This window comes from Bactrocera tryoni, unplaced genomic scaffold, assembly GCF_016617805.1.
Source record: "Bactrocera tryoni isolate S06 unplaced genomic scaffold, CSIRO_BtryS06_freeze2 scaffold_11, whole genome shotgun sequence".
NCBI classification, from domain to species: domain Eukaryota; kingdom Metazoa; phylum Arthropoda; class Insecta; order Diptera; family Tephritidae; genus Bactrocera; species Bactrocera tryoni.
This window is the reverse complement of record NW_024395824.1, coordinates 1,122,110-1,146,416: the sequence shown is the minus strand read 5'-3', so window position 1 is coordinate 1,146,416 and position 24,307 is coordinate 1,122,110. Positions and strand designations below refer to the sequence as shown.

The 24,307-nt window shown below is 38.3% G+C and overlaps 1 protein-coding gene across 1 annotated transcript; it reads right to left on the bottom strand.

Annotated features, from left to right (window-relative positions):
* Nucleotides 1-382: 382 nt before the first annotated feature.
* On the bottom strand, nucleotides 383-1,041 carry LOC120779525. The gene is made up of 3 exons (XM_040111855.1): nucleotides 913-1,041; nucleotides 524-837; nucleotides 383-452 (listed from the first exon to the last, which is right to left on the bottom strand). Exons 1-3 carry the CDS (start codon nucleotides 1,039-1,041, stop codon nucleotides 383-385), a joined length of 513 nt encoding a protein of 170 aa, XP_039967789.1.
* Nucleotides 1,042-24,307: the final 23,266 nt, after the last annotated feature.

The following is a 24,307-nucleotide window of genomic DNA, read 5'->3' as shown; positions in this document are numbered from 1 at the left end:
AACGATAGGCCTTTTAAAAAGTCGCTTTCGATGCTTACAAGGTGCATTGCAATATAACCCACAAAAGGTGGTTAAAATTGTCAATGTTTGTTGCGCACTGCACAACATCTGTCGGTGCTATAACATTGAATGCCCCAATATAGAAACTATCACCGTTTCCACAGAAGTTTACGATGAAAATTCTGAAATTTTATCACATGGTAGAACGCAAAATGAGGGCCAACGGATCCGAAACGAAATAGCAAACGCTCCTTAAATCTATTGTTCTTTTGTTAAGGCACACAACATGAAATTGTTTATTTAAATACGTAAATCCTTAAATTAATTAAATTATAGAATTCATTGTACATATGTAAATAGTTTTATTTTAACGTATTTTAAATCAGTCATCCTCTTCCAAGGGATCATACTCCTCCTTCTCATGTTTGCGTAATACTTCAAGCATTTTTTTGCTGCAATTTTTTGAAATTCGAGGATAGCATCCATTTTGTTAGATATGTCCAGCTTTCATTCTTTGTCGTACTCAAGAAACTTTTTTAGCCGCTCATTTGTTGTTTCTTTTGGCGTAGGTTTTTGAGCGATAGAGGTGTCAAGACGAGGACGTTTCGCAGAAGTTGAAGGGATATCGTCATCGCTTGATATTAAATATTCTTCCTCGAGACCAAATGATAGTCCCGAAAGCCCTCCAACACTCTGAGCCATTTCACAAATGCGTACAATGGTTTCCTCCGTTTGGTTCAATGTATACTTAGAAAATGGTCCTCCACCAGTGGCTCGGGCTTCGATTTTATTCTGCGCCAACTTCTTTTTCACTTCACTTTTCCAGTCCGTCCATATCTAAAAATAGGAGAAAAGAATTAGAAAATGGAATAGTATTTCCACTAGCTTGAGTATGAAAGCATTGTTGATTACCTTCTTCCAACCGTTCACATCCTTTATTGGCGGGCCTGCGCTGTTAAGCGACTCTGCTAATTGTTGCCAAAGGGAGTCCACAAGCGCCTTTTCTCGTTTGGTAAACCCTCTATTTTTATGTTTTCCCATGGAAATGTTGAAATAGTATCAATGGTATGTTTATATTCAAATGTGAATTACATTTTACACTTTGGACAAAATATATGTATGTACTTACATTTTATAAGAAATAGTAGCTACATCGTGTAAATATGGCACATAAAATAAAACCGTTAGCGATCGTCTGACCGTTTTGTTTCCGATAAGAAAACCTACAAACCCGGAATTCGCGACACCTTAAACCTATAAAAATGCGTTTCGAACATGAAAATCGATAAGATCGGATTGTGCGACACCCTTCGAAAAAAACTGTCGGATTGAAATGCGATACCGAGAAAATCGGATTCTTCGACAGGGCCGTATATAATAGTGACTACAAAATTTCTTATTTTTTATGTTGGCACGCAAGAATGATGGAAACAAGATTGCGGAATGACGAGTTAAAATTTTGTTCGTTCTGAGCATCTACGTTACGGTTGACCAACGTACAATCAGGTGATTTTCAGTTGCTTGTTTTTCTTTGCAATAAGAAGCAATTTTGTATTGCAGGCATACAAAAACATGATTATCGTCAAAAGTTAACATTAATATAAGTGAAAATTAATAAAAGATATCAATATAATTGCATATTTTACAGTGAACATTTACCTACATATTCATTTCATTGTATTTTCTTTGTATTATTTAATTTTATCTCTTTGCTGTGTTTGTTTCAACGATATACATTTATGCAAATAAAAATATTAAATATTTTGTGACCCACTATCAATTTATTGTCTTATTTAATTTTCTTTTTTTGCTGTACATATTTTCAATTAAGTTTTTATTTAAGGAACGAATCCTAAAATACATTCTAGCTCCGAAAAACAATTATTTTACTTTGGTGCTACAATTTACAAAATTACTTAAATCTAAGTGCTTCTGGACGTAATTTTTACATATATGCAAATCAGTACCATTTAAGTCGTCAAATACTGCTTGCAAGGCTCTCATATGCTCCATGAACATATCTGTTGGTTTTGAGAGTCCTCCTTCAGATAAGTGATCCACCCAAGTATAAGACGAACAATTTTCTGAATTGGCACACATTTCGAGGTTGTCTTTACCAAGTTTGTGGCAGATGTACCCTGCCAAATTTTCAAGCCCGTCGTTGTTGAGAATCTTCAAGTCATCATTTTTTTAATTGGGTCAGCGGAATTTAGATCAATTGACACACGTTGAAAAATATTACCTGCAAAAATATAATAAACATACATACATGCGTATAAATAAATGGAATAAATTGTTAGTTAAGATTATTATTACAATTAAGATAAGAAACAGTGGTCAGTATGCAAAAACTTAGTTTGTATGTAAGTACATATTTGCATTTGTTAACATCAATACATTTTTATATAGGAATGTTTTCTGTAGTTTTAGGTTTATAATATACTATGTACGTTTAATATTTTGATAATTACCGGTTAGAGATAAGTAATTCCCTTCCAAATCTGGTGTGTTGTCGACTTTAGCATTTCCTTCTTCTGTGATCGCTCCTTCGTTGTGACCAACTATATAGGAACGCAGCCTATATTTGAACTCCTGCCTGTCAGGGTAATCGTGAAGACCGCCTTTTAACCTGATTACGCCGAACAAATTTTCTAAAACAACCTGGTTTAAGCGAGACTCCATCCTTTTCTGCCGTTCATTAGCCTCTGCAGGAGTTAATCTGGTTAACGTGAGAAAAGCGCTAGGTAGCAACTTCGTTAGACTCCGCGAACTTAAGTCTGCAAGAGTGTTTGTTTATAAAAGTAAAATTATTGTAATCAAAATGCTATAATTACCCATTTCAAACTGAAAATTTTTTTCGAAAGCTTCTGGAGCGAAGTGCACTTTACAAATGCATGCATTTTTAACATTAATTTTTTCCGTACGACGACAAAAATTAATCCGTTGTTTTAGTAGTGTTTTATCCTTAGGGAAATGGAAAAATCTCCATTTCGTAGCACTATTTTCAACATTGTTGGCTAAATGAGCACCTGACCCCCCTCTTACTATAATCAAACTACACCCCACTCATACACACCATACTCAACACGAATACACCATCTACATCATCCACACATCATTTCATCACACTCTCATCTCATCTACACCACACCTTTCACACCACACACGAGGACACCAGACACAAGCAACAAAAGGGACTGGCGGACGGCGCCAGCCACTCTTTCTTCTCGATCAATCAGTGCGCCTACACGTATCCGATAACCAAACGTTCGACGCTTAATACCAGTGCCGGTAATTTGTTGTGTGATCAACGTCAGTTTTTCTATTGGTCCTTCGAGCCGTACCGGACGGCACTAGTGGCGACATAAATTTAAAAAATATATAAAATAAAATATAAATAATCTCGGTGACGCGGCGACGCGCTAACAATGCTAAATTAATTACAAAAAAAAAAAAAAACGGGAGTGAAAAACTTTACACAAAACGGTAGTGATAGGGAAAAATCCCGTTAGTGACAAAACTTGGACAAATAAAACCGGTAGTGAAAAAAATTTGCACCGGGAGTGACAAAAATTTAGCAAACTGCTAACTAAAAACCTAAAGAGTGGAAAACAAAAAAAAAAAGAAAAAAACAAATGTAGGTTGAAAGTGCAGTGTGAAAACAAATATATATAAAAAGTTAAAAAAAAAAATTATAAGAAAGTTAAAAATATGGTCAGAAATCAAAACAAAAAAAGAGAAGCTTTTGGCTATACACATGGATGTATATACTACACAACACATAAAAAGTGAACAAACGTACAGGAAAAAATAAAAGAAAAAAAAGAAGACAAGTACGGTGGTTTATACATACATACATACATATTAGTGAAAAGATGTAACGCTGTGATTAAAGTGACGAAAATCAAAGCACAAATAAAACACAACAACAAGAAAAAGGGGTTCTAAACCGTACAAGTGAAAAAAAAAAAAAAAATTAAATAAATAAGTGTGCTGTGAAAATAAAAGTGAAGTAGTGGGTGAAATAACGTACAAACAAGAAAAAACAAGACAAAAAAGGAAAAAAAAAAACCAATAAAACACAAAGCCACCAGAAAATCACCGCAGCAGAAAGCAGCAAGCAGCACAAGGATAGGAGAAAGAAGCACTCCACAAGCACAGGCACAAGCGTAGACACAGGCAAATACCCATAGACACATACACTCATATTGTCCCCAAAAGCCCCTGGCGGAAATCAAAGTGAGTAGTATCGTCTCCTTTCATTTTAATATATCATTTTCATATGTATGGTTTAAACTCTAAAACATACTAAAACATAAAGTTTACGGTTCAGACCAAAATCCCGGTCGAAAAATAAGTGGAAACCGTTACCAAACTGTTCGGTATTCGGTTTATTTTCCGGTTAAAACCGAAAACCGCTAACAAAGCAGTTTGGTACAGTATATAACGGATTAGTGATTGCCGGTAAATGCTTACCGTTGTGTCATAACACAAACCAACCTCAAAAAAAAAATATAAATGTATAAAACTTCAAGCATTTACTTGCGAAATTTCCGGCAAGACCCCCTTATACTTCACCAAGTATAAGCAGGATTGCTTAAAATAAGCTACGGCAATCGGAAAAAAGGAAAAAAAAAAAAAAGAAACAACAAACGACAAATGACAAACAAAAGCGTATTTGGAAATTAAATTTAATACCATACATACATATATTCATATATTTCACGTACATACATACATATATATATTTCTAAAAACATATAAAGAGCATAACTGGCTCGTTTACTAGTCAAATCATATGCATATGTATATACATACTTCAAAATATCTACATTAATACATACATACATACATATATTCTAAAAGCAGAATACCATTCTATTTTCTTTTCGCGGCCTCTTCTCACTGCGTGCATATATATCTACAAACTTCTGTATATGCGGCGCAGTTATACAAATTATATACATAAGTACATACAGTACTTACTAACAAGTGAATCTTGCGAAAATCACCGTCGGTTAATTCTCTTTTCGTGGTTTCTTCGTAAGAAAATATATACATATATACATGCGTACATATATATGCACATACGGGCGCATATAAATATACATATACATTCAATATACTGGAAGAAATACCCAATCGACATTGGGTACAAATTAAATAAAAATAATTATAATTTTATAAAATACAAAGTTGTACATAAGTGTATTGTCACATATGTATGTAGATACGCTTGCTTCAAAGTCCATATAGGCATATGCTCCGCGATACCCCTTGGTTTTCGTCTAACAAAACCAAGCAGGATTGCGCATAAACTACATTCAAAGTCCACATTGGCATATTCCCGCAATACCCCTTGATTTTTGATCAACAAAAACAAGCAGGATTGTGTAAAAAATCAAAGCGTAATACATATGTACATACATGCATATGTACAAAGTGCAGTGATCTCTGAAACGAGCGCTCATTAGGACATAATAAATAATATATCCACCTATAGGTATACCCTATAGGACATTTGAACTTCAAATATATATAAAAAACAAAACAAAAAAAATATATACATAAAATAATAAAATACATAAAATATTTTCGGTCGTTAATAAATAATTAAAGCAAATTTAAGCGATTAATTATTTATTTCATTTGAAAACTCTTATTAACGTAAAAGAGTTCGTGATTACGCATATTATCAAATACGTAAAGCGCTATTTTTATTTCAATTTCGTTCAAAACTCTTATTTACCTAAAAGAGTTCTCGTCTAATCATATACATAAATACAGATATATACGAAAATATTTAAAAAAAAAAAAAAAAAAACTCGGTTTATCAAAAAATTATTGGTTTTATTTACTTGTTGGAAACTCTTACATACAAAAGAGTCTTCTATTCGACATTTGATCTACAAGTCTAGTTTTCACTAAGACGTTTTCATTCATTCTATACATCTTTTAAATGAGCTCAGACTCAAAGGAATCGAAAACAACTCAGTTGCTAAAAGTTCCAAAGATGATTTCAGACGAACAAAGTCCGTGTACACCGGCAGAAGCTACACGCTCAAAGCAAGGTGCTACAAAACTAAAGAGGGGTAAAGACATTTCTTATACAAAATTCATTGCTGAAAGTGACACTTTGATACGATACTGCACTCGATTTTCATCTTCACCCATTCAAGACAATTCTGAATCGGTCTTAGAAATCAAAAAGGATAATTTAGACAATTTCTGGACACGCCTCCAAGCGGCATATGACGCAATCGTAGAATCTGACGACTCAGATCTACCGGAAAATTTTAAATCCTCGGCATATACCAAGTATGAACATTGCCTAGACCAGTTCGAAGACACAAAAGCAATGATTTCTGATCAACTAAAGCTTTTAAGAGAAATTGCACCTACTCCACAACCGAGGGTAGAGCTGCCACAAAGACAAGCCCAAGAGGCAAGTTCAGGCATTCACCTTAAAGTGCCAGTATGCGACACAGATATATTTCATGGTGGTTATGAACAGTGGCCGTCCTTCCGGGACATGTTTACAGCTGTGTACATAAACCATCCTAAATTATCTCAAGCGCAGAAATTGTATCACCTCAGATACAAAACCAAAGGTCAGGCAGGCGTAATAGTCAAACAGTTCGCTCTCAATGACGAAAATTTCAATTTTGCTTGGGAAGCTCTTAAAGCACGTTACGAAAACGAGAGAATATTGGTCGACAAGCAAGTGACGATACTAATGAATTTACCAAAAATTCAGAAAGAAACCAGTGAAGAATTCATAAAGCTTCAATCCACGGTTTCAAATTGTTTGTCTGTTTTATCAACACAGAATATTCCCACAGATAATTGGGACCCCATTCTGGTAAATATATGCACAGCTGCATTACCAGAAAAATCGTTACTTTTGTGGGAGCAATCGCTCTCATCGCGAAGAAAGTGCCCAACGTGGCAGCAAATGAAAGAATTTCTTACTACCCAATATGAAATCGCAGAAAGGGTAGATAAAAAACTAGTCAGGACGAAAAACGTTCAAAACGACCTCAATAGAAGCTTCAATAGACCCCAAGCAAGTAGCCACAATAATTCAAATAGAAACTTTTTTAAAAATCAATCGTTCTCTTCCGAACAATATAAACAAACGTCATGCGAACTTTGTAGAGGAGGTCACAAACTAAAATCATGCGAAAAATTCAAAAAAATGAATGTTAGCGATCGAAACAATTTCGTAAGAACGAAAAAACTATGTACCAATTGTCTGTCACATGCGCATACGCTTAAAGATTGCGAAAGCAAATTTAATTGCGTTTACTGCCATAAAAGACATCATTCAATGTTACATATAACAAATTTTCCAGCTCACCCCAAACAATGCAAACGTAAAACGAGCAACAGGATTAGTTGCCACACAAGAAATCCTGAAAACTGCCAAGAAGCACCATGCTGCTCAAAGGCGATGAAAACCCAAACGCTACATAGCGAAAACCACAGTAGGGTACTATTACCCACAGCAGTTGTCTCCATCGAACACCGAGGAGAACTGTTCAAACTCAGAGCCTTAATAGACCAAGGATCACAACGATCATTTATAGCGTCTAGGGCACAAAACAGGCTTCAGTTGCCAACAAAACTGGCCAATTTTGAAATCACGGGAATGGGCGGAAGAGTTGTTCAAAACTCAAATAAAATCTGCCCCATTACCCTCTTTTCCCCCAAAGCGGATAAGCGCATACAAGCAGAAGCTATTGTCTTACCGCAATTAACCAACATGCTACCAAGCTATCATATAAATAGCAAGCATTGGCAAAAGGTTTCACACCTTAAGTTAGCAGACCCCAACTGCAACACTCCCGCTCAAATAGATCTCCTATTAGGCAGCGATCTCATACCACAAATTATTCTCGAAGGTATTGAGAAAATTACCAAAACACTTCTGGCGCAAAATACCATTTTCGGAAGGGTCCTAAGCGGACTAGTTGCGGAACCAGTTACAACATTAACAACTCAAGTTGAGGAAGTCTCAAATGAGTACCTCAATTCACAATTGAGAAAGTTTTGGGAACTAGAAGAACTCCCCCCCCATATCAGTCACAACCCCTGAAGATCAGTATTGTGAGGATTTTTAAAAAGCCACAACTACTAGATCAGAAAACGGTCGGTACGTCGTACGATTACCACTTAAGCAACAATTTCCTAACACACTCGCCTTAGGTCACTCTCGCACCTCTGCAATTCAGCAGTTTCTAAGTATGGAAAGAAACCTACTTAAAAAGGTGAACTCAAATCAGAATATGATGGTGTGTTAGAAGAATACCTCCATTTGGATCACATGGAGGAAGTAACTCCCAGGAGAGAAAATCGTCAACGGCAAACACTACTCCTTTTATCTGCAACATCACGCAGTAGTGAAGCCAGACAAGAAAAACAACAAAAGTAAGAGTTGTTTTTAATGCCTCGAAAACCACTAGTTCAGGGAATTCCCTAAATGATTTCCTATTTACGGGACCCACACTCCAACCAGATTTAATGCTTCTGATATTAAACTGGCGTATATTCAAATACGTATTCAATGGGGACGTTGAAAAAATGTATCGGCAAATAGTCGTACATAAACACGACCAAGATTTTCAACGTATTATGTTCCGAAGATCCCCACCAGTCCTTTACGCGACTTCAAACTAAAAACAGTTACATTTGGCGTTAACTGTGCACCATATCTAGCCATTCGAACACTCCACGAATTGGCAGACAACACAAAGTCAGAATTTCCTCTGGCAACTGAAGTGTTGAAAACTCAAACGTATGTAGACGATATTCTGTCTGGAAGTCACACTCTTCCACAAGCATACGAGGCCTTATCACAGGTAATAAAAGCCCTCAATTCCGCAGGGTTTCCATTAAAAAAGATTACGGCAAATCACCCAAATATAATCAAAAATATTCCAAACGAAAATTTGTTGGACACTAATTTCCTTATATTCGAAAAGGAAAGTACAACAAAAACATTAGGCATCCAATGGAATGCGATATCGGACCAGTTCTCATACACGACAGAGTCCATATCCGCATTATCAGCCATCACAAAAAGACAGATTTTATCCTCGGTGGCAAAACTTTTCGACCCCGCAGGATGGCTTTCGCCAATTATGATCCAAGCGAAAATCTTAATACAAGAATTATGGCTAGATGGAACCGAATGGGACGAACAAGTGAAACCTCTTCGCTTAGAAAAATGGTCCCAGTTCGCAAACAATCTGAAGAACATTTCTCAGATTCAAATTCCACGATGGGTAAACTACTCCCCCGAACACAACGTCGAATTACATGGCTTTTGTGACGCCTCAGAAAAGGCATACTGCGCTACTATCTATGTGCGCAGGCAAAGTGGCACCACGACCACAAGCCACTTATTAGTAGCAAAAGCAAAGGTGGCACCTTTAAAAACTATAAGTCTCCCACGACTTGAGTTATGTGGCGCACTACTACTGTCAAAATTAGTAGCCATGGTGCGAATGCATTTAAATATGACAAAATGCAAACTCTATATGTGGTCCGATTCCGAAATTGTACTAGCCTGGTTGGAAAAACCACCACATGCATGGAAGACGTATATTTCTAACCGAACGTCTCAAATTCTTGACCTTGTGGGATCAGCCATTTGGCGTCACGTAGCCAGTGCTGATAATCCTACCGATCTAGGTACAAGAGGGTGCAAGCCACTGCACCTTGCCACCACCACCCTCTGGTGGAATGGCCCCCGATGGTTGATAGAATCTCCTGATTCTTGGCCACATTCCCCCATGCGCAAAATTATCGCCCCAGAAGGTCGAAAAATCGCCACCTTTCACACATTGTTGGAGGATACCGACATCCTTGAACGATTTTCATCGTTTCCAAGAGCTCTCAGAGTAGTAGCTGATATGTTCAAATTCATAGAACAACTCAAAAGCAAAGCTAAGGGATCACATAATTTCCCATGCAACACAGTGACGTACCTAGAGTTACAAAAGGCAAAGGTCGCACTAATAACATATACACAAGCGCGCTACTTCAGCCGCGATATATCACTACTAAGAGAATCGAAGCCGATTGATAAAAAGAGCTCACTCTTAGTCCTCAACCCATTTCTGGACACGAAAGGTCTGCTTCGTGCCAATGGTCGGCTTGCTAATTCGAGCCTAACATATAATGAACGCCATCCCATAATAATCCCAGAGAGGTCACCATTTGCCACACTGTTCCTCCACTATATCCACATTTTAATGCTACACGCCGAACATCGTCTCATGCAACAGATGGTACGCCAGGAGTATTATATCCCCGTCTTAAGCCGCAAATCAAGAAGTGCATCTTCACGTGCAAGATTTGCACTATGCACAAGCAGAAGATGCGAACGCAGATTATGGCAGCACTTCCACCGGAACGCTGCAATTTCGCTCTGCCTTTCACCACAACAGGTGTTGATTTTGCTGGGCCTTTCCAGGTAAAGGCGTCCATGTTAAGGTCTCCCACTATCATGAAAGGCTATGTGGCTGTCTTTGTATGTTTCACGACAAAGGCAGTCCACCTTGAGCTGTGTAGTAATCTGACGACGGAGGCTTTTCTCGCGGCATTTGCTCGCTTCGTTGCTCGACGTGGCTACCCATCAAAAATCATGAGCGATAATGGAAAAACCTTTATCGGAGCTCAACGAGCCACAGAAAAGCAATTTGTGGAATTTTTAAAACAAGTGTCACCTGACATCGTACAAAAGTACGCCCCTCAAGGTATCAACTGGCAATTCATACCCCCAAGCGCTCCTCATATGGGCGGTTTATGGGAATCTGCTGTAAAAAGCTTCAAATCCCATTTCAAACGGGTAGCTGGAAATTATAAATTCAATTACGAAGAGTTCACGACGTTATTAAATCGGATTGAAGCCGTTCTCAATTCACGGCCACTCACCGTATTATCACAAGACCCCTCAGATTTCACCGCCTTAACTCCAGGGCATTTTCTTAAGGGAGCACCCATCCTGGCCATTCCTGAGCCAGGCGTGGAGTCGCTATCCCTATTAAATCGATGGGAACGAATTAAGATTCTCCATCATGATTTCAGTCGCCGATGGAAGAACGAATACATAAAGGATCTCCACAAAAGATACCGCTGGAAGACTCCTGAACAAGCGCCTAAACTTGGAGACTGTGTCCTCATTCACGATGATTGTCTACCCCCCACCGAGTGGCGGCTCGGCCGCATAGAAAAGCTACATTATGGCTCCGACGGTCACATACGGGTAGTGGATCTCCGTACTCAAAACGGAACACTAACCAGACCGCTCGTGAAGCTGTGCTTTTTACCAACCACAGACGACCGCGACTCCGAAACCCGAAAAAACCAAACCGATAATATCGCGATATAATAAAATCAGTAAATTAAAAACGAGAAATACGAAAATAACAAACCGTAAATAAAAATGACAACCGTAAATAAAAATAACAAACCGTACGCAAAAATAACAAACTGTAAAGAAAACTAAACAAAATGGTCGATCAATACGACGACCCATTCATGCCACATATCGTGGCACGATGGCTCATATCTCACTGTATGACAAATTTATAACCAATAATCTTCTCTATACAGATTACTATGGAGGTAGATACGCCAGTTACAACCACGCCAACTGCTCGGGCTACCAATACGGCACGCACCGGGCCCTCACCAGCGCCCCGAACTGTGGTTGCAACAACGCCGGCAATCACGCCGGCCCCTGCACCGGCAACCGCGCCTGTTCCGGCAACCGCGCCTGCACCGGCAACCGCGCCTGCAGCGGTCCTTCAATCCACACCTCGCGGTGGCACTCGGCCACCACCACACACATCGAGGACTTCGGAGATCCGTCAGATAAGGTGCCCCATCTGTCGACGCTCACACCGGCTGCACCATTGTGGCATATTTCGGGGTATGCGACCCGTGCAACGGCAGCAAGTTGCCCAGGCCCACGGGCATTGCCAGAACTGCCTGTCACATACACATGTGACTGCAGCGTGTGAGTCACGCGGGCTGTGCCAAATATGCCACAGGCCGCATCACACGCTGCTACATCGCAGCGCGGCACGCGAAGCGAACCGGCCACCCATCCAACGCGGCCGCATACCCCGCTTCCAATCCGCAGCTCGTGGCGCACCCCAGCGAAGCGGAACCTCTTCGCGGCGTCGACAGCCTGGGCCACCACCTCGTCGGTCTACTGGACTGAGCAGCGTTGTGGCTACGCTGCAACAGCTGCAGCGCCTTTTAGGCTAAACAGTCGTTTAGGGGGGCCGGGATGGCTAAATGAGCACCTGACCCCCCTCTTACTATAATAAAACTACACCCCACTCATACACACCATACTCAACACGAATACACCATCTACATCATCCACACATCATTTCATCACACTCTCATCTCATCTACACCACACCTTTCACACCACACCCGAGGACACCAGACACAAGCAACAAAAGGGACTGGCGGACGGCGCCAGCCACTCTTTCTCGATCAATCAGTGCGCCTACACGTATCCGATAACCAAACGTTCGACGCTTAAATCCAGGTGAGTGCCGGTAATTTGTTGTGTGATCAACGTCAGTTTTTCTAATTGTTATTATTGCATCCGAACACTGCGCAACTCATTTTAAAAAATATTAAATTTCACAATTAATACTAGACGCGAAAATACAATTCGAATTCACATTCAAAGGCGCGGGCGAATAATAAGTCAACCGTGACGTCAGCAAGAACAGCTGACTGAAAACAAACATGCGCATTGCGTAATCTCTTTCTCTATCATTCTTGGTTGGAACGGTATATCAGTTGCTGTCCACTATAGGACCGCTTGGGAAGTGTTATTGTTGAAGCTACAAACATCATTCACCAAACAATTCTCAGAAAAGCTACCGATATATAAATATGTAGTTCTTATTCGTCTCGCAATCCGCGTTCGTTCCGCTTAGGTAAATACGTGTGGCAACAGAAAGTTTAAGTAATACTTTGTAGTATACACGAATATAAATTTATTTCAATTCATCTTAATTGACTTCAATAGTACTCATTCAATATTTCCAACTCATATCCAACTTCAAAAAGTAAGTAGATATTTTTCTCAGACTCAATTTTGCAATTTTGATCATATTTTAGTTCTGATCTACATCCTACTTCAAAATGTTGAAAAAAAGAGAATTTAAATAAAAAATGCAGCAATTGTGGAGGAAATCACACTGCTAACTACAGGGGTTGCCTTGTATGTAAATAGATTTGAAATCGAAGTTGTCACTGGGCTTTCAAGCACGTCGTAAACAAATATTGAACATTCCTCCTAATAAAAATATTTAAATCCCCGTCCATATTTCAAAACCAGTAAATCTTAAAGACAATGCTACACAAGGGAGCTATGCAAACGTGGTGAAAGGAAATTCTGCACAAATGCAATTGCCCCAAAACCAACCAAATGGAAGCGTTGAAACTATGATTTTCAACCTTAACCCAATGTATGACACAATTTATGGCTTCAATGCAAAATATGATTCAAGAGATAATCAAATCACAAAACCAAATTTTGCAATCTTTTTTAAGTAAAATATGAGTGTATTGAACATTTGATTATGGAATGCTAACGGTGTTAACTAACATAAATTATAACTTATTAGATTTCTGAATGAAAATAATATTGATGTAATGCTTTTGTCAGAAACTCATCTTACGAACAAAAACAATTTATTTATACCGGGATTTAGAATATACTTGTATGTTACAAATCACGCAAAGGGGAAGACGCATGGAGGAACAGCAGTGTGGGTTAGAAAACGGTTAAATCATCATGCATTAGAATCGTATGCCACAATGCAATTACAAGCTGCAACAAAAATTATAAAAATCGCTGCGGGGACTTAACCCTTTCGATCCGAACGGGTCCTATGTGTCCCGCTGTATTTTCAAAGATACCCAGCGTAGAAAATAAGTGGTTAAAAAGTTGAAATTAGTCCCTTTTCGTAGCTTATACTATTCTTAACGGTATTTGATTACATTCGTGGTATTTTAAATAAGAAACACGTGTTCATTTGCCAAAATAGAACGAATGGTTGGACGCGTATTTCATAATTCGCAATGAATTTTTTTGATATTTGTAAGTTTACTGTTTTTAAATCGACTGAAACTTTAATAAATAGTTGTGTTAGTGTTTTTGACATATTGTGAAGTTGATGAGTACTAATTTTATATTGTATTTTTGTAATTATTGATATTTATAAGTTTCTGGGATATATGTGTCCCATCAGTATTCTTGTTGGGCTAAAAATGTCCCAGTCAGGATCCGACGCACACATTTATTGTTATCGTTTTACTTCTATATATTTTCAAATATTTTAATTAATTTCAAATTAATTTTATTTTATAGTCTAATATGAAATATGTTTTTTACTTTTGTTTACAAAAAATGTTCATTGAATTACAAATAAAATTAGCTTTCATATAAAAACCAGTTGAAATAATATGTAAGCCTTGGGAGCATTAAGTACTGATCGGGATAAATATGTCCCATCAAAAAATACTGACGGGACGTTTTTGTCCCAGCCCCTCCCCCCGCCCCTGATTCATTGATTTCGTTTTTTAACGGAAAATATGTTTTTCCCATACCTGTCATCTCGATTTATTATGCGAATTATGTTTTATTTACTTCAACGGCTTTTCGGATCGAAAGGGTTAAGCCTGACCGCCATATACTGCCCACCTCGGTTTAATATTACAGACATCCAATTTACAAACTTTTTTGGAACACTAGGTCATAGTTTTCTAGCAGGTGGAGATTACAAAGCAAAGCACACGTATTGGGGCTCACGACTAATTAATCAAAAAAGACGACAACTATATCTCACTATTATAAATAGACACAATAACCTTGACATAATATCTCCTTATTGGCCTAGTGATCGTAAAAAAATACCAGATTTAATAGGTTTTGCTGTAATCAAAAATATATATAAATCGCACATAACAGCTGATACATGTACTGATCTATCTTCTTATCATTATCCTGTACTTATAAAGTTATGTGAGCAACCCACATTCGTTAATCCAAAAATGGGTCTAACTTCTTATAAAACAAATTGGCTAAAATATAAAAAATACGTGAGTAGCCACATTAATATTGAGTACAAAATAAATACAGGAAGAGATATTGACGAAAGCATAAGAGAACTCAATGGTATAATAACTAACGCAGCTGTCTTAGCAACACCAAAAAAAAACTATAAGCCGCTTGGTCCCAGAAAAATATCTAACAGAGAAATAGAAAAGCTTGTAAATGAAAACGGGCGTGCAATGCATGAATGACAGATAAATCGTTCCCCTTCCACTCAGCTTGAGGAAGAATTCAATACCGAAATGTATATAAAGAAGTTGTGTCCAAATTCAAGCAAGAAAAATTCCCTTTGGAAAGCCCAAAAGTCCAAGAAGCCACCAACTGACTCCAACATGCCTATACGAGACATGGGTGGAAATGCAATTCTTAATCTCGGATACTGTTTTAATTCATGGAAAAAGTCGATGATTATCTTGATAGATAAACCTGGGAAAGACTTACAACAGCCGTCTTCATAGAGACTCATCAGTCTTCTACCCTGTCTTTCTAAAATATTTGAAAAAGTGTTACTATCAAAGATGTCTCCTTTCCTCCACGAAAATAATATAATATCAAAACAAGAATGATAGAAACAAGATTGCGCAATGACGAGTTCAAATTTTATTCGTTCTGCGCATCTACGTCACGGTTGACCAACGTACAATCAGCCGATTTTCAGTTGTTTGTTTTTCTTTGCAATAAGAAGCAATTTTGTATTGCAGGCATACAAAATCATGAATATCATCAAAATTTAACATCAATATAAGTGAATATTAATAAAAAAATATCAATATAAGTGAATATTTTATAGTTAACATTTACCTACTAATTCATTTAATTGTGTTTTCATTGTATTATTTCATTTTGTCTCTTTGCTGTGTTTGTTTCAACCATATACACTTATGCAAATAAAAAGATTGAATATTTTGTGACCTGTATTGCTGTACATATTTTCAATTAAGTTTTTATTTAAGGAACGAATCCTAAAATACATTCTAGCTCTCGAAAACAATTCTTTTACCTTGGAGCTACAATTTACAAAATTACTTAAATTTAAGTGCCATTTAAGTCGTCAAATACTGCTTGCAAGGCTCTCATATGCTCCATCAACATATCTGTTGGTTTTGAGAGTCCTCCTTCAGAAAGGTGATCCACACAAGTATAAGACGAACAATTTTCTGAATTGGCGCAAATTTCAGGGTTGTCTTTACCGAGTTTGTGGCAGATGTACCCTGCCAAATTCTCAAGTCCGTCGTTGTTGATAATCTCCAAGTCATTATTTTTTCAATTGGGTCAGTGGAATTTAGATCAACTGACACACGTTGAAAAATATTACCTGCAAAAATACATATAATAAACATACATACATGCGTATAAATAAATGGAATAAATTGTTTGTTAAGATTATCGTTATAATTAGGATAAGAAACAGTGGTTAGTATACAAAAACTTAGTTTGTATGTAAGTACATATTTGCATTTGTTAACATCAATACATTTTTATATAGGAATGTTTTCTGTAGTTTTAGGTTTATAATATACTATGTACGTTTAATATTTTGATAATTACCGGTTAGAGATAAGTAATTCCCTTCCAAATCTGGTGTGTTGTCGACTTTAGCATTTCCTTCTTCGGTGATCGCTCCTTCGTTGTGACCAACTATATAGGAACGCAGCCTATATTTGAACTCCTGCCTGTCAGGGTGATCGTGAAGACCGCCTTTTGACCTGATTACGCCAAAAAAATTTTCCAATACGTCCTGGTTTAATGGTAGGTCAAAATGTAATCAATTTTGTACCGCTGTCTTAAGTCATCCAGCAGCAATTTCAAAGCATTATTGCTTTGGAGTATACCTGTAAATCATAAGTGAAATCAAAAACTGTAGAAAATCAACTTATCTAAATATATAGCTTGATTATTACCTTTTTGGAATGGAAGCAACGCATTTTTGCCAATGACTGTCATTGATGAAACCATCTCTGTCATCTGTTCCAGTACATTATTTTGCTTGTTCAAAGCCAAACCGTAGGCGTGTAAGCGCTCCCTCACTCCATCTTTGGGCACCCTGACATTCATTAGATCAAACCAGTCATTTGTCTACAAAATTAATATTTGTTATATAAGAACATTTTAATTAATATTTTAAATATTACTTACAATTTTGAAAAGTCGATGGCATTCCTCCCAATTTTCGTTATCTAGCAGACCTAAACTAGCGGCTCGAGTTATTGCTTGAGCAATTGTGTGGGAGAACAATTTTGTGGCTAGTTTAACCTTTTGCCTTTCTGCTCCTGTTACAGACAAATGCTTCTGAGAAATTTTGCACATGATGGGCAGGTTGTTGGACCGCCGTTTACTTGGCGAATAAATTGATCATTTCCATAAATTAATGTATGGAACAATCGCGAATTAATTTGGGAAATTTCGGGAAAGCCTTTTTATAATTTGGGAACGAACAGTTAATTAAGAGTGATTAAAAACATATTCAACCGTATACTTGGCGAATTTTTTAGGGAATGGCGAAATTTAAATTGCAACAGACGTAAAATCATTTGGGAATTATCAGGAAATATTTTTTTTAATTTGGGAAGGCGATGTTATAATAGTAATTATGTATTTAAAAATCTGACACTGGGTCAGGTGATGGACTCAACCCTCCTCTCGCTCTAACGATCGACCGATCGTCTTGAAAATGAAGACGACGCCGTGAATTATCCAGTGGAATTTCTAAATTCTTTGGAGAGGCTTGGTATGTCACCGCATCATTTGCGTCTTAAAGTTGGATCTGACGTTATTATGTTCCGCAATCTGCGCTATCAAATACAAGGGGGCAGAATGCTTGATTCTACGAATTCCTTTGAGCTCTAACGATTTGCCATTTCAATTCAAACGTATTCCGTTTCGAGTGAAAATTGCATTCGAGATGACAATCAACAGGACACACGGATAGTCGCATAGTGTGTGGCATAAATTTGGAAATGCTATGTTTTTCACACGGTTAGATATACCGAAACAGAAACCAAAAAATATTGTTTATCAAGCTTCGTTACATTGAAAAAATTTGGAAAAATCGAAAATAAATGATTTTCAACACAATATAAATTCAACTTTCTTTTCATTTCAAAACACATAATTTCAGGCAGGACAACGGCTGCCGGGTCAGCTAGTATAATATACTTTTTAGAATTTGGGCACTTACCTGGCCGTTGGTGAAAATGCTAGCTGCATTTGCTTTTGCTCCAAATTATTTCTGTGGAATTCCGAGGTTTTAATGGAAATCCTAAGGCGTTTAATTTCTGCTGACTGCTCGCTTTTGCACTTGTTCAAAGTTCTAACAACATTATTCAGTCTTTGTCTAAAAAGAATAAGAAATACACATACTTGTGTAAGAATAAGATACTTCATCAATATCAATTAGAAGTAACAGTTCTGTTTCCAAGTGCAGTATTTTCTCGTCTTTCTCATCGATGACCTCCTATATTCTATTCTTCAACATTGTTGTTAACATCTCTTTTTTAGAACGAGATTCCACCCTTTTCTGCCGTTCATTAGTCTCTGCAGGAGCAGTGGTTAACGTGGGAATAGCGCTAGGTAACAACTTAGTTGGATTCCGCGAACTTAAACCTGCCAGTTTGGTTATAAAAGTAAAATTATTGTAATCAAAATGCTGTAATTACCCATTTCAAACAGTAATTTTCTTTCGAGTGCTTCTGGCGCGAAGTGCACTTCACAAATGCATGCATTTTTAACATTAATTTTGTCCGTACGACGACAAAAATGAATCCATTGTGTTACTATTGTTTTAACTTTAGGGAAATGGAAAAATCTCCATTTCGTAGCACAGTTTTCATCATTATTATTATTGCGCCTCGAACACTGCGCAACGCATTTTAAAAATATAAAATTTCACAATTAATTCATCACTTGAAAACACAATCGAATTCACTTTCAAAAGCGCGGGCGAATAATATGTCAACCGTGACGTCAGCAAGAACAGCTGAGTGAAAGCAAACTTGCGAATTGCGCAATCTTGCTTCTATCATTCTAGATACCAACGCACCAATTCGGGTTTCGTGAATTACATAGCACGATAGAGCAAGTAAATAGAATTACTAACGAAATAAGAAAAGCATTTGAGTACAGAGAGCACTGTTCAGCTTTATTTCTAGACGTGGCTCAGGCGTTTGATAAGGTGTGGCATGAAGACCTTTTTTAAAAGATTAAAAACATTCTACCTTTAGAATTGTACAAAAAATTGGAGTTTTATGTAAAAAATAGGCAATTTATGGTAAAAGTTGGAGCTTTCATATCTGATGAACGACAGATAAGGGCTGATGTACCACAGGGCAGTGTTTTAGGCCCAACTCTATACATCTTATATACAGCAGATCTTCCAACAGCTAAAATGTATTAACATCAACTTTTGCGGATGACACAGCTTTAGTGAGCCGTAACAAATGCCACATAATAGCATCAAGAATATTAGCCGAGCACTGAAGGTCTGCCGAAGAATGGCTGGCCAACTGGCGTATAAAAGTGCTTTGGTACATTCCTGCAATCAAGCACGCCTTAACAGAAGAGATAAGCCTGCGTACTAATGAGCAACGTATCACCAAAACAGCTGAATCACTTGATTGAGCTTGTTTAGTTTTTAAATAGATGTAAGATTTTATAACCTATTGTTAGGCTTTTAAAATAGAAAGCAGATTCAATAAATAAAAAAGATATTGCAAAAAAAAAAAATTTTAGTTCTCAACTATATATTTTTTGGGCACAACTTTCAAGTTGTTTCCTAATGCTATGTTTGTACTCTGAAAACTTTGCTGATATGATGGCTTAATATATCGTCACCAAAAACAGGAAAATAACGAGTGATCAAAAAATTCGAAATTGAGTGTTTCATTGATTACGACCCACTACTTCAAATTGCTTACATATAGTAAGTACATACATATCTCCAACATTTTAAGGTTCTGCTATCAGATATAACCCAGTTTTAATCAACAATTAAATTATGTTTCACTTATGTTCGATTTTATTACATGTTTCATTCCTTCCTCTGTAAATTTCCGAAAATGTTGTTATGTTATTTTGCATTTTAGGTGACGATATGATTTTATAACTCAATGCAAAAAACATAATTTTAAAATGCAAAGTTCATTGGCTTATGAGAAATGTTCTACTCTACAAAAATGGTCTGTAAGTTAAGAGGTAGTGATATACTTTTCGTCAAACATCAATGCTTATCAAAGGAAATAGAAAAAAAGAGAAAAAACCAAGAAAAGAGAAACATTTGACTACTTTTGTAGAACGGTGAATTTGCTATAAACTCCAACTTTGTGAGCATTTCTTTGAGTTGTGATCAATCTTCTACCCTGTCTTTCTAAAATATTTGACTATTACTATCAAAGATGTCTCCTTTCCTCCACGAAAATAATATAATACCAACGCAAGAATGATAGAAACAAGATTGCGCAATGACGAGTTCAAATTTTATTCGTTCTGCGCACCTACGTCACGGTTGACCAACGTACAATCAGCTGATTTTCAGTTGTTTGTTTTTCTTTGCAATAAGAAGCAATTTTGTATTGCAGGCATACAAAATCATGAATATCATCAAAATTTAACATCAATATAAGTGAAGATTAATAAAAGATATCAATATAAGTGAATATTTTATAGTTAACATTTACTTTCTTCTTCTTCTTAATTGGCGTAGACACCGCTTACGCGATTATAGCCGAGTTAACAACAGCGCGCCAGTCGTTTCTTCTTTTCACTACGTGGCGTAAATTGGATATTCCAAGCGAAGCCAGGTCCTTCTCCACTTGGTCCTTCCAACGGAGTGGAGGTCTTCCTCTGCTTCCCCCGGCGGGTACTGCGTCGAATACTTTCAGAGCTGGAGTGTTTTCATCCATCCGGACAACATGACCTAGCCAGCGTAGCCGCTGTCTTTTAATTCGCTGAACTATGTCAATGTCGTCGTATATCTCGTACAGCTCATCGTTCCATCGAATGCGATATTCGACGTGGCCAATGCGCAAAGGACCATAAATCTTTCGCAAAATTTTTCCCTCGAAAACTCGTAACGTCGACTCATCGGTTGTTGTCATCGCCCAAGCCTCTGCACCATATAGCAGGACGGGAATTATGAGCGACTTATAGAGTTTGGCTTTTGTTCGTCGAGAGAGGACTTTACTTTTCAGTTGCCTGCTCAGTCCGAAGTAGCACCTGTTGGCAAGAGCAATCCTGCATTGGATTTCCAGGCTGACATTGTTGGTGGTGTTAATGCTGGTTCCTAAATAGACGAAATTATCTACAACTTCAAAATTATGACTGTCAACAGTAACGTGATGACAGCAGATATTTCGTTTTGCCCTCGTTCACTGCCAGACCCATTTTCTGTGCTTCCTTTTCCAGCCTGGAGAAAGCAGAACTAACGGCGCGGGTGTTGAGGCCGATGATATCAATATCATCGGTATACGCCAGTAGCTCTACACTCTTATAGAAGATGCTACCTTCTCTATTTAGTTCTGCAGCTCGAACTATTTTCTCCAGAAGCAGGTTGAAGAAGTCGAACGATAGAGTGTCGCCTTGTCTGAAACCTCGTTTGGTATCGAATGGCACGGAGAGGTCCTTCCTGATTCTGACGGAGCTTTTGGTGTTACTCAACGTCAGTTTACACAGCTGTATTAGTTTTGCAGGGATACCAAATTCAGATATCGCGGCATAAAGGCAGCTCCTTTTCGTGCTGTCGAAAGCAGCTTTGAAATCGACGATGAGGTGGTGTGTGTCGATTCTCCTTTCACGGGTCTTTTTCAAGATTTGGCGCATGGTGAATATCTGGTCGGTTGTTAATTTGCCAGGTCTAAAGCCACACTGATAAGGTCCCATCAGTTTGTTGACGGTGGGCTTTAATCTTTCACACAATACGCTCGATAGAACCTTATATGCGATGTTGAGGGGGCTAATCCCACGGTAGTTGGCGCAGATTGTGGGGTCTCCTTTTTTATGGATTGGGCATAGCACACTTAAATTCCAATCGTTGGGCATGCTTTCGTCCGACCATATTTTACAAAGAAGGTGATGCATGCTCCTTATCAGTTCTTCGCCGCCGTGTTTGAATAGCTCGGCTGGCAATCCGTCGGCCCCTGCCGCTTTGTTGTTTTTCAGGCGGGCGATTGCTATTCGAACTTTTTCATGGTCGGGCAATGGAACGTGTGCTCCATCGTTATCGATTGGGGAATCGGGTTCGCCTTCTCCTGGCGGTGTGCGTTCACTGCCATTCAGCAGGCTGGAGGAGCGTTCCCTCCATAATTTAAGTATGCTCTGGGCATCAGTGACTAGATCACCTTTGGGGGTTCTACAAGAGAATGCTCCGGTCTTGAAACCTTCTGTAAGCCGCCGCATTTTTTCGTAGAATTTTCGAGCATTAGCCCTGTCAGCCAGCTTATGAAGCTCTTTGTACTCACGCATTTCAGCCTCTTTCTTTTTCTGTCTACAAATGCGTCTCGCTTCCCTTTTCAACTCTCTGTATCTATACCATCCCGCACGTGTCGTGGTCGATCGTTTGTTTTCTCTCCGCTGCGACACGGTACTCCTCGTCGTACCAGCTGTTCTTTTGCACTTTCCGAAAACCAATGGTTTCGGTTGCAGCTGTACGTAAGGAATTTTAAATGCCGTCCCACAGTTCCCTTATACCGAGTTGTTGACGAGTGCTCTCAGAGAGCAGGAGTGCAAGCCGAGTAGAAAATCGTTCGGCTGTCTGTTGTGATTGCAGCTTCTCGACGTCGAATCTTCCTTGTGTTTGTTAACCATATTTCGGGCCCCGGCGAAGTCAATCAGCCTGAACCCATTTGGGGTTGTTTCGTCGTGGAGGCTGAAATTACCAACCGTAGTGCCAAAGATACCTTCTTTGCCCACCCTGGCGTTAAAGTCGCCAAGCACGATTTTGACATCGTGGTGGGGGCAGCTCTCATAAGTGCGCTCCAAGCGCTCATAGAAGTCGTCTTTGGTCACATCGTCCTTCTCTTCCGTCGGGGCGTGGGCGAAAATCAGCGATATGTTGAAGAACCTCGCTTTGATGCGGATTGTTTCTAGACGTTCATTCACCATTCGGCGACGGAGTCTCTCTCCCACCACGAATCCAACACCAAACTTGCGCTCCTTTATATGGCCACTGTAGTAAATGTCACAAGGACCTACTCGTCTCTGTCCTTGTCCCGTCCATCGCATTTCTTGTACGGCGGTGATGTCAGCCTTTATTTTCGAGAGGACATCAACCAGCTGGGCAGCGGCACCTTCCCAATTAATGGTCCGGACATTCCAGGTGCATGCCCTCAAATCGTAGTCCTTATTTCGTTTGCCATGGTTGTCATCAAAAGGGGGTCTCTCATCCGAGGCTGTCGTTTAGATTTTTACGTGGCGGGTCCCCAAACCCAGCGCACAACCCTATGTAGGGGATGTTTTGCCTTCTCACATTAGCTCGCCTTCGAACGGATGTTGTTAGGCTACCCAGAGGATACTTGGTCAAAGACCGGAAGTAGTGAGCTGCTTGAGCCATGTGTAAAAGAATCGTTTCTGGCCACTCCCAAGTGAATGGCGATCAGAGAACTTTCCCCACTTGCGTGAGCTTCTACACATAATTCCATCCTCCACTTTTACCTACATATTCATTTAATTGTGTTTTCATTGTATTATTTCTTTTTGTCTGTTTGCTGTGTTTGTTTCAACGATATACATTTATGCAAATAAAAAGATTGAATATTTTGTGACCAACTATCAATTTATTGTTTTATTTAATTTTCTTTTTTTGCTGTACATATTTTCAATTAAGTTTTTATTTAAAGAACGAATCCTAAAATACATTCTAGCTCTGAAAAACAATTCTTTTACTTTGGTGCTACAATTTACAAAATTACTTAAATCTAAGTGCTTCTGGACGTAATTTGTACATATGTATAGGTATCCCTCGAATAACACGGTTAAGTGGTTCCGTGTTAATCGAAATCGTGTTATTTGATATTAATAAATCATACAATTTTGGAGATACCGTTCCGTGCTATGTATTTAAAACCGTGCAACTCGAAACTCGAGATCCATACAAATTTGTACATTTGGTTCCAAAGATTAATTAAGAAAACATTAAAAATAAGAACAATTTTTTTTTTA